Raw genomic sequence first — 12,223 nt, 5'->3', positions numbered from 1 at the left:
TCACCATCAGATCCATGGAAAAGAAGGAACGGATCAGAAACCATTAGCTAGCAAAGATGGGCAGATTAAAGACGACATAAAGTTATAACCATAGTATTTTCGATTGCTCCTCTACTGCTACTCAGGTTTCATTAACTTGTCGAGTAATGGTCGGTTGCGTTACGATCGAGGCATTCATTCACGGACTTCTAATAAGACGAACTTTAATTTGGTAAGGTAAGAATAAAATAACCCAAATCAATAAAACAAACTTTTTTTTAAAGAATTCTCACATTATTTGATTTATCCTGCAAGAAAATGGCATCAAGTAAGCCTTGAATATTCACGCAATATTAAACAATTACCACAACACAGTCAAATTACAGAAATAGTTTAATATGCAATAATGTTGAAGTTTATGGTGACATGTCTTAAAAACAACAAACCAGATATATGTATAAATATTTGGCTATCCTAGTCAACAGCAGATCTCTTTATTTTATACCAAAACACACAGAAGGTCATGATTCTATACTTACATCAATCAAATTCATACCGACATAGAAATGTGACAAGACACAGTTATTACTCATTATAATATCTCAGTCCTTTATCAGATACAAGGTTTGCCAACTGTTAGTTGCTTATTGCAGCAGAGGGTTGCATAGACCTTCAGTATACAGAGGAGCACACACAGAATGAACAGAGAATGAACACAGAGAGAACAACACAGTACCCAACATAGAGAAACATGGTGACGACACAGGTGTGCTGATGTAAGTATTGTGATCGCATCACATAACTGAGCCGTACAACCTGAACTTCTGAAGGGATTAATAAAACGGTTCTATATCATACAGCTTATATTACAATCAAATACAATAGGTTTCTCTTCAATATGACACAAATCAGGCTTAATTTGTACAGTAGACATGTATTGTTTGTAATTGAATAACAATAAGGACGTGTGGACAGATCTGGATTGATCTTTCATTGCATTGTCAAGCCCAAAAATATTACAGCAGGGGACATACTGCAGAAAAGAGAACATACACCAAACAGAAATGTTCAGATACAAACAAAAGGCAGATAATAATAATAAATACAAGGCTGACTGAACCAACAAGGTCTGTGCCATTCACAATCCCTTCCTCGTGCTTTACATTAAGGCTGCACCTATTGCCAGGGACTTTACAAAATAATTTACATCAGACGTCTTATTTATCATTTAAATTCAAATGAGGGTCACACAAAAAGGTCCAGGTAACAGATTCCTTTTGCTGATATAAAACATGTTATCACAGTTCAGCTTGTTTCAAAGTTCAGAACTCTTAACAAGAGACGTGTCTTATTGTGGTCGATGATCAGTACATGAAGCAACAGTTCAAAAATCCTCTGAGTGGGCGTTTCATTTCTACATAGTTAAAACCAATACCTAAATGTCAACATTAAAAATAAAAATAAACAAATTAAAACTATGGTTAATGGTGGTTTCTCCATGGAATGGGTTTCCAAGTGACAGGATTTCCCTCCATTGCATCCTGGGGGTTTATCCTGGGGGCTCAGGAACATAGCCCAGCATTCTACGGGTCATCAATGTCTGAATATCTATATATATCTAACGAGCAGTTTATACTCTGTCTAATTCCAGCACACACCTATATACTGGACAACTTGTGATATGTTCAATTAATTGATTCCTTGTTAAATGTTACCCCTGGAGTTTTTTTTTTTGGTTTTTTTTTTTACTCTTGTGGTGATTTAAATTTTGTTTCATTGTTTTCTCTTTTTTCATTTTTTCTGTGGTTGCTGGGGGCCCCTAGGGGGCGTCACTGGTCGCCCTGAGTTTAGCCCTCCGTACTGGTACTTGGCTTTCTTTTCCGAAGGCTTTAAAATCTAGTGAAAAACAAATAAAACTTTTGTTCAAACCAATAAAACAACTACATCAAACAAGTCTCTGACTAGCAAATATATCCAAGTAACAAAACAATGAGACAAAAACAAAACGTACGCAAGATTTAAACAACAAAAACAGAATATTATTTGATAGAGATAAAAACATTTCACAGCTGAGAAAACTTACAATTAAACCTTATAATCGATCTGAATGTACAGTTAAACTTCTACAGATCTACAGATCCTGAAGTTCCCATTTCTACTTTTAACCCTCTCTTCAAACATCCTTCTTTGACTGATTGTTGTCTCATTCTAACAATTAACCCAGTACTCAATACACAAGACATTTACAATGTTCAAGTATTTAACTGTGGTTAACTGACTGTAGATAACTAACTATAAATAACTGACCACCGATAACTAACTATAAATAACTGACTGTAGATAACTAACTATAAATATATGACTGTTGATAACTAACTGAAGATAAAAAAAAAACTGTAGATAACTGATTGTAGATAACTGACTGTAGATAACTGACTTTGGATAACTAACTGCAGATGTCTGACTTTGGATAACTAACTGCAGATGACAGTAGACAACTGATTGTAGATAATTGACTGTAGATAACTAATTGTAGATAATTGACTGTAGATAACTAATTGTAGATAATTGACTGTAGATAACTGATTGTAGATAACTGACTGTAGATAGCTGACTGTAGATAACTAATTGTAGATAATTGACTGTAGATAACTGATTATAGATAACTGACTGTAGATAGCTGACTGTAGATATCTGACCGTAGATAACTGACCGTAGATAATTGACTGTAGATAAATGACCGTAGATAACTGACTGTAGATAATTGACTGTAGATAACTGACCGTAGATAACTGACCGTGGATAATTGACTTTAGATTACTGATTGTAGATAACTGACTGTAGATAACTGACTGTAGATAATTGACTGTAGATAACTGACTGTAGATAACTGACTGTAGATAATTGACTGTAGATAACTGACTGTAGATAATTGACCATAGATAACTGACCGTAGATAATTGACTTTAGATAACTGATTGTAGATAACTGACTGTAGGTAATTGACTGTAGATAATTGACTGTAGATAACTGACTGTAGATAATTGACTGTAGATAACTGACTGTAGATAATTGACTGTAGATAACTGATTGTAGATAATTGACTGTAGATAATTGATTGTAGATAGCTGATTGTAGATAATTGACTGTAGATAACTGATTGTAGATAATTGACTGTTGATAATTGATTGTAGATAACTGACTGTAGATAATTGACTGTAGATAGCTGACTGTAGATAACTGACCGTAGATAACTGACCATAGATAATTGACTGTAGATAATTGATTGTAGATAACTGACTGTAAATAACTGATTGTAGATAACTGACTGTAAATAACTGATTGTAGATAACTGACTGTAGATAACTGACCGTAGATAATTGATTGTAGATAACTGACTGTAGATTCTAGTTCTCTTACCTGAAATGAGCACATGAGTGTTTCATCTACTGACATCATTCCTCCTGCATTATCAAATTCCCCACAGTAATTTGGAGCTGAAAATAATGTGACTAACTGTCTCTTGGCAAAGAATTCGTAGCCATCTTCTACAACCTGTAAGCAAAAGTCATATTTTTCTATAGTTCACTGGAATTTTGTTCTGTAATGTAACAAATAGTCAGTTATAAATAGCACAAAGGTCTTTAAATGAATTTTTCTTTTGTTTGATAAAAATAACAGTGCATCAATGACCAAAAAAACAGAGCTACATGTCATTCAGATGTTAAAGTTAAAGAGACTTTTATATAATCAAACCTCATAAGAAATATACCATATACAATTCAAAATTACAATCATTCATCGACACAGTTAACAACAGTTCAGTATTTTTTTTTTTAATTGATGTGTAATCATATGTAAAAGCTGCAGAATTTGAAGCATAAAAAGAATCTAGTTATAGAACACAACAGTGAAATAAAAGGGACAATCAGGCCTCTCACACCCATTTTTGGTACCGGGGCCGGAGCCAATAGATTGGGGAAAATGCGACGTTTCGATAGAAATTGGGAATGTTTTTCCTTGCTTAATGTAAAGTGCCCAGACCAAAAACTAGGGTATATTGATAGGATTTTTTAAAGGTTAATTTTTTTAAAATCATTTTTAAACTGGGAACATGTGTGTATAATAATGAGAAAGAAAAAAAGTTAATTCACAGTAATGATACAGTTTGTTACTGAAGATGTAAAATTTCCCCAAAGGTTTTTGTGTAATTACTAGCTATATTTAAATGGCAAAGAAAATAATGAAACAGTTTTTTTTAGAATTTTTGAAAAAGTTATCTTATTTGTATTAATGTAAAATTTAATCTATCTTTGTCTTTATACCTTTGATAGATAATTTTTTTTGATTGTGTTAGCATAATGACAGTATTTATAAAATTAGTCTCTGTACTTCTCTGTGTTTGGGGTATTAGTCCAACCCTTCAACCCACTTACTACTGTTTAGTAGAGGATCGGTTCAGATAAACAGTTTTATAATAATTTTAACATTTATTGCAGAATTATAAACTACTAACAGCCTATTAACAAACTGTAATATCAGGATTCAAAGTATTAAACATCGTTTTTAAAATTACACGGTCTCTGTCTGAGGAAATTCTGGCTAAGTTACCGATCACAAGAAACAGTTTACAAGTGGTAGTGTTGCACATCTTCACAGTTCTTTTATGACTGCTGAATATACAAGATATATATTAAGAATAAATAATTGAGTTACATTACTAATATTAGGCAATCTCAATTTGGGAAAAGCAAACTCAATTTTGGGAAAAAAAGATGCCTTTTTCACGTTGGGAATGGGGCCGAATATCGGCCCCAATTATAGAGGATTGAGAGGCCTGAGATCACTCTTGTTCATTACAATTGACAACACTGTTAGAGCCGGCAGAGGGCACTCACCTGATGAGCTCTACATATTAGATCTAGATCGTGACGATTTAAGAATTTGCTAACAACATCTGCACCAAACGTGAAGGACACCCCCCGGTCATTTTCTCCCCACCCCTGCACCTCTTTGTCTGGGTCAGACCACAGAAGATCACACAGTAGACCTGAAAAAAAGAAATTATTATGGTATGTGTACAACAGATTCAGTCATCAATTCATAGCAACATTGGAGCTTGGCTTGGTCAACTGTACAGTAAGGTTTATCACAGCTACAAAAGCACAGTATCTAGAATAATAGAATTGAGATTTATATCAATTTTGTGAAAAGATATATTAATAATTTAACTTGTCAAATATCAAACCTGAGTTTACAGTCCTAAATTGTATAGCCAAGAGCTAAATATCTATTCACTTAACTTTTTTTAAGGTCAGATTTTATCATTTTTATTTTACTATTTTTTTTTTTACATTTCCTGAATAGTATAGTTAATAAATTATGTACAGTAAAACATTTTTTAAATGGAAGTTCTTTTAAATCATGTGCTGTACTTGCAGATAAGAGCTTCTTAGATTTCGTACATGGGTTGGTGTAATTTTTTGTTAAGGTCCCACATCCTCTAAGAGAATACTGGGTGTGTCCATACCGACCCTGTGACAGCATTGATCATCTTACCTGTGTCTGGGAGTAGTGGGTGTGTCCATACCGACCCTGAGACAGCAGTGATCGTCTTACCTGTGTCTGGGAGTAGTGGGTGTGTCTATACTGACCCTGAGACAGCATTGATCGTCTTACCTGTGTCTTGGAGTAGTGGGTGTGTCTATATCGACCCTGAGACAGCATTGATCGTCTTACCTGTGTCTTGGAGTAGTGGGTGTGTCTATATCGACCCTGAGACAGCATTGATCGTCTTACCTGTGTCTGGGAGTAGTGGGTGTGTCTATACTGACCCTGAGACAGCATTGTCTAACCTGTGTCTGGGAGTAGTGGGTGTGTCTATACCGACCCTGAGACAGCATTGATTGTCTTACCTGTGTCTGGGAGTAGTGGGTGTGTCTATATCGACCCTGAGACAGCATTGATCGTCTTACCTGTGTCTGGGAGTAGTGGGTGTGTCTATATCCACCCTGAGACAGCATTGATCATCTTACCTGTGTCTGGGAGTAGTTGGTGTGTCTATACTGACCCTGAGACAGCATTGATCATCTTACCTGTGTCTGGGAGTAGTGGGTGTGTCTATATCGACCCTGAGACAGCATTGATCGTCTTACCTGTGTCTGGGAGTAGTGGGTGTGTCCATACCGACCCTGAGACAGCAGTGATCGTCTTACCTGTGTCTGGGAGTAGTGGGTGTGTCCATACCGACCCTGAGACAGCATTGATCGTCTTACCTGTGTCTGGGAGTAGTGGGTGTGTCCATACCGACCCTGAGACAGCATTGATCGTCTTACCTGTGTCTGGGAGTAGTGGGTGTGTCTATATCGACCCTGAGACAGCATTGATCGTCTTACCTGTGTCTGGGAGTAGTGGGTGTGTCCATATCGACCCTGAGACAGCATTGATCGTCTTACCTGTGTCTGGGAGTAGTAGGTGTGTCTATACTGATCCTGAGACAGCATTGATCGTCTTACCTGTGTCTGGGACATCTGTGGGTCTCATAATCCTTCTGATCTGTTCCATGGACTGGAGGTCTGGAGACAAACCTACACAGAAAACAATGGTTACTTTTATCCTACACCAACATACTTTATACTTCCATGTGATAGACAATTTTTTGATTTTCGGATTTGTCTGACAGTCTGTTTACATAAATATTTTTCTAATATAAAACACTTTAAAATATTCGGCAGAATCTTTTTTCGAAGATCTTGGACCATTGCAGAATACTTAAGATTGCCCTTGTCAGCCCTGGAATGGCAGTGACCAGTTGTCAATACATGTTTTTAAACCTGCTGGCCACTATTACGGGACCAGCCTCATTGGCAAATATCACCTAAGGAGCTTATAATGTAGTCAGCACTGAAGTCACAAGCTGGTAAATATCTTTCTCTTATTTTTTCAAAATGTGATTATTTATTCACAAACACATAAAAAATCTGCAAGTCTCGCCCTCAGTAAAACAAATTCTTACCTCCATGACAACAAAATATTTTTTCATCTATGATAGCTGCAATGGGTAAACAATTAAAACAGTCTGTAAAAGTTTTCCACAACTTCACATTAAATCTTCTTTTACCTGAAATATAAAGAAAACATCCATCATTGTTCAGAATCATATGATATAATCTCATTATTAATGTAAAAACATGTTTCACAGCATAGGATTAATGATGAGGCCTTCAAGATTAAGCTTCCCAGATCACTGCTATAAAAATAGTGGTATGACTCACTCAGGCCATGAGCAACTTCTGTGCCAAAAAAGCACTTTGATGTTTCTTTTCTTTAAAAGAATGATGATAGAATCCGACATGAAAATGGTATGGACAAATGAATTATTCGACTGACAGACAGAAGAAAAAGACATGATGATTCCTCTATGTCCCAAATTTTGTTTGCTGTGAGTATAAGGCACTGCAGCAGGGATCAATCCTAGAAGCTAATCTGCCCTGCTGAGACTGACCCTAACTACAGAGCTGTGTACTGATACCGGTAGGTGTATATGTAAATAGGGCTATGTACAGTACATGTAAATGTTTGTATTCAACCACAACACAGCATAATATATGTCAAACAGAACCAGTTCTAATGCCCATGCCTATCAATATTAGTTGATCTTGATGAATGAAACTGTGCCACTCTTAAATGTTGAAGAATATGCATATATAAAATAGTGAAAGATATGTGTAAAAGTATCAAGACACTCACATTCATCATAAAAGCCGTATATTCTGTTTATACTGGCATTTTCATGGTTGCCTCGCAAAAGGAAGAAATTTTCCGGGTATTTGATCTTGTAGGCTAGAAGCAGACAAATGGTTTCCAGGGACTGCTTCCCCCGGTCCACATAGTCCCCGAGGAACAGGTAGTTGGACTCCGGGGGAAACCCTCCGTACTCAAATAGTCGAAGGAGATCCGTGTACTGTCCATGAATATCACCTGAAAACCAAGAGGCAAAAAATTGACAAATGGCTGCCTCTTTTATGCTTAAAGGGAACTGTCTGGTATAGTATATAGACCTTTTCAGTATGAAAACAATAAAACAGTTGTGTTGTCATTTCAGTACAGAATATCTTCAATCTTGAAATTTGTTGCTGCAGCCATATTCTGCTTTCATTTGTTTCAAATCAAAACAATAGTACAACAATGAATGATGATCAAAGGCGTTACCTGCCATCACCATTGTAAGTTACTGTAAGATTTGGTTTCTCTGACTGTTATTCTCAGTCATATCGTATGTATACCAGTACTTACCACAGATTTTGAGGGGAGCTTCCAGCTCCAGGAGAATGGGTTGACTTAGAAAGATTTCTCGGGACTTCAGACACAGGCCTCTCACTTCAGCATCTGTCATCTGAACTATCTTACCGGGCCTACATCCCCTCACTGGCATAAAAATAAAACATATCTATCTGTACGGTATTTCAGTCAAATTAACAATTAAATCATAGTTAAGTCAGAACATTGTTACTGTCACTTTAACTTTAACATGGTAACCAGAATCAAAACATGGGGGTTTATCCCGGTTTAAGTAGAGAGGTGGATCAGGACAACTCTGTGTGTACACTTCTTGAGAGTGAACAAAAATGTCTCTGGTCATTTCATAAAAATAATTAATATTGTAACAAATAGCATAACTGAAAGATAAGAATTTTATGTGCATTAGAATCCACAGTGGAGACCTTCAGGGTGGTGTTGATGTTAGGTTGAACATGTGTGATAACATTCTTCTGTACAGCAACCCCTTCAAAGATTTCTTTATAAAAAGGCACAAAAGTAATTTACATCTTCTTGATAGAAATTATTTTCCTCACTTATTTACAAACTTCTTATTATGTTTATCTCAATACATTGCGCAATCAGCGACAATTCATATATAGAAGGTGAAATTGCAAGCATGAAGAATGTGGAATGTCATCTCTAGATCAACAGATACCCCACCATATATCAAACCAGATCGTATTCCTTTTCACTCCAGATTCTAAGGGTAGTTATTAGAAAAAAATCATTCTACAAATATGGACTAGTTCTTTATTTCTCTGTAGAGCACGAGCGCTTAATTTTCATGTTCACATGTCTTGCTCGTTATATGGGAAATATTTGCAACCGGAAGAAGTTTGTTGAGTTTTGTTTACAATATAAATTTTCTTCACAAAGTTGTGTGGCAAAGCCTGCGGTTATACTTTTAATAATAACAATACATCTCCTTTTATTCATTAAAGCATTAGATATTCTCAAATCAATCAAATAATGGCCACATACCTTCCAAAAGTCGGGAGATGATGCTGTCAACATTCAACTCCGTGTCCGCCATTTTCGGCTAGCGTGACGTCATTCGTTGCCAAAAGGGGCGTATGCCGATCTACACCAAAATTGTGCATGCTAAACCAAGGTGCTTGTGAACACATCGAGATATATAACATGCAATAAAAAAAAATCCAGCGGACTTTAAATGATTTGGGGAAAATGATAGAAAGAGTAATGGATTAAAAATGCTAGATTTTGACTTATTCTGAAAAACGATTGAAAAAAGGAGAGGGGGGGGGGTTATAAAAATTGTGTACATACGAGAAAATTAAGAACTTTAAATGTTTTTTTTTTACTGTTCAATCCTTCAGTAATGCGTTTTGAGGTTTAATTTAAAGGCCTAATTATTTCAATTTAATTCAGAATATTTATGTAAAATTTGGTGGAAATATATATCTACCGGTGTATTATGATTTAGGAAGATGACGAAAGAGTGAATAAAAGCTACAAGAATATAAAACACATGGCTTGTAAACAATTATGTTTTTTATAGTGTGTACATTATCAACAACAAATTTTTATTTTAAAAAAAAGTATATGTATATAGCGTTAAAATGATTACAAAAATTAACACAACGTTTATACATGTATACTTCGTGATAAAATTGCTCTGAATGTTAATATATAACTGATGCATTCTTCCATTCTTTACTCACTTTAGGCTTTACAGCTACATATAATACTAATTTCATAAAAATAAGCAAACGTAATACTAGAATAGTTGAAACGTGACTTGTATATTTAAAGGTAAATTACCAAAGCATTTTGTAATTTAAAACTACCACAAATTCTTTCCAAGACTGTATAATTACTTTTAAGTTATAAAAGAGTTAAAAAGTTGCACATGTTTGAACACTGAAAGTATTTTCCTGAAATAATGGTACTTTTGCGAAAAGAAGAGAAACAACTGACATCAAAATTAAATTCATCTTCCAAACAATTGTAAAACGTTATATAGGTTTTGTTTTATTCTTGTTGGTGGGATTAAACCTATCAGTCTAAACCATGGGTATATATAGGTGACGACTGTATTTCTATCGAATCTTTTTTTGAAATATTGCAGGTATAGCTTTTAATGAAACTACTGTACGCAAAAGTCGTAACATGAGGTATTTTTATATGAACATTTACTGGAGTTTTTTATACAAGCGAAAATTTCTTGTTCATGCTTGGATGGACAAATATAGAACTCTACAAAATGTTAGGCATGTGACAACGCACTTTGAAAAAATTGCGCACTATGAAATTTTTTTTCAAAGTGCGTTAAATTTGGGACCAAATCAACGCACTTTGAAAAAAAATTCAAAGTGCGTTAAATTTTGGACCAAGTTAACCCACTTTGAAATTTTTTTCCAAAGTGCGTTAAGATGGTACATCAACATTTTTTAGTATCGACACTCTTAACGCACTTTGGAAAAATATGTATAATCACAAATTCTATTAGTATGATGATTTGTTAACACTGGTGAATCTATACTTACCGTATTTGAGAACGGGGATTGGGGTGGGGGTTGGGGTTAACCAAAGATACCGGTCAATCACCAGTGCATCATTTACTTGATTACAGGAAGAAGGACACCTACTCCTCATTTTTCCTTCCAAAACATATGATAGTCAGCAACTTAATCGCTTAAGAGCGGAAATTGAAATATGCTCTATTGTAAATATATTGAGAAAACGAGCTAGCCAAACAATAATTTCTCCATTGGTATGTTGAAGAATCTATAAGAGATTCAACATTCTGTTTTTATTTTCTAATCAAATAAATCACTTTTAAATAAAAAGAAATTACATAAACAAACATTAAATTATTATAAACTTAAAATGAGCATTAGGATGTGGGTTTTTTTTTCTCGCACTGATCTTCTAAAAGATCATATTGTTTTTGATCAACATAACTAACGTATCCTTTTATCACATTATGTTTGTTTACAAGCACATGCAATAAGCCAGTTAAAATATGTTATTCATTGATCTCCATTATCAATATATACAAATCATATTCGTTCTTGCATAGCTCAACATACCAGATAAGAAGTAAATTTGCTGCATACACAAAATAGGAAAATGTAGTTGCTAAGCGATGAAGTTTATGTCATATTTGGATAATTCAAATCTCCCGAATTGTTCTTTATGTGTAAACTGTCGATATTGTCTTATGAGAAAAAAATTCTCATCTAGAAACTCTTTATCAAGTTAGCTGAGAATGCGATGGGTTCTTTTTTAAATTAAGCTACACAAGGGTTTAAACAACCATTTATTGTATATAAAAGTATTAATTATTTTGACTTAACCCGTACAATTTTTTCTCAAAGTGCGTTATAACATAGGCACAAATATATTCTCCTGGCTTATACTAAATGCTACATAAAATTTATACTTAAAAAAACAAAACAAAATAAGGACTGTGGAGGAAAAATTATTTTATTCTCTTTGTTTCTTTTTTTTGCGTTACATTGAGAACTATTTTTATTTAGATTTTTTAAACATAAGGGTAGGAAATTAGGCAACTTTTCCATCAATAAAAAGGTTTTATAAATCTTATACAATATAATTATCATGCATTGGGTCGCAACGTCCTTGTTTTTGTGTAAACACCAAATAAAAAATAATTAAATTTTCTTTCTATTTGAATTGAATTCGTAGAGGATGTGCTGTAAAAGAACGGATGGAAGATTCGAACTTTTTAAATTTATATAGGTACATCTATTTATATAAAGTGTGTATATAACATTCCACAAGTAAGGAGTTTGATGTTTTGTAAATGTTATTGTAAAAATAATCCTTAATTAATGCTTTGTTCAGCAAAATTGACTCATGACGACTGTCCAGCTAATGCCTCGAAGTATGCGCGAACAACAAAGCCTAATTGTGCCTCAGTCACGGCGCTCTCACG

General features: G+C 34.6%; 1 protein-coding gene across 1 annotated transcript; it reads right to left on the bottom strand.

Moving 5' to 3' along the window:
- Positions 1-354: 354 nt before the first annotated feature.
- LOC128177402 (serine/threonine-protein phosphatase PP1-beta catalytic subunit) lies at positions 355-9,362 on the bottom strand. Its single transcript, XM_052844095.1, has 8 exons — positions 9,283-9,362; positions 8,275-8,406; positions 7,729-7,959; positions 6,995-7,099; positions 6,495-6,566; positions 4,878-5,029; positions 3,400-3,534; positions 355-1,875 (listed from the first exon to the last, which is right to left on the bottom strand). Exons 1-8 carry the CDS (start codon positions 9,332-9,334, stop codon positions 1,771-1,773), a joined length of 984 nt encoding a protein of 327 aa, XP_052700055.1. The 5' UTR covers positions 9,335-9,362; the 3' UTR covers positions 355-1,770.
- Between the last annotated feature and the right edge of the window lie 2,861 nt (positions 9,363-12,223).

Source organism: Crassostrea angulata, chromosome 3 (assembly GCF_025612915.1).
Source record: "Crassostrea angulata isolate pt1a10 chromosome 3, ASM2561291v2, whole genome shotgun sequence".
Lineage (NCBI taxonomy): Eukaryota > Metazoa > Mollusca > Bivalvia > Ostreida > Ostreidae > Magallana > Magallana angulata.
This window is presented reverse-complemented; position numbering and strand designations above follow the sequence as displayed.

What these genes read in the sequence shown, in the direction of transcription:
- LOC128177402 (XM_052844095.1), bottom strand. Translation starts at nt 9,334, where the DNA reads ATGGCGGACACGGAGTTGAATGTTGACAGCATCATCTCCCGACTTTTG. An exon ending in AATATTTTGTTGTCATGGAG is followed by an intron (nt 6,567 to 6,994) that starts GTAAGAATTTGT and finishes TTTTCTGTGTAG; the next exon opens with GTTTGTCTCCAGACCTCCAG. An exon ending in CACTCATGTGCTCATTTCAG is followed by an intron (nt 1,876 to 3,399) that starts GTAAGAGAACTA and finishes GTTTTTCACTAG; the next exon opens with ATTTTAAAGCCTTCGGAAAA.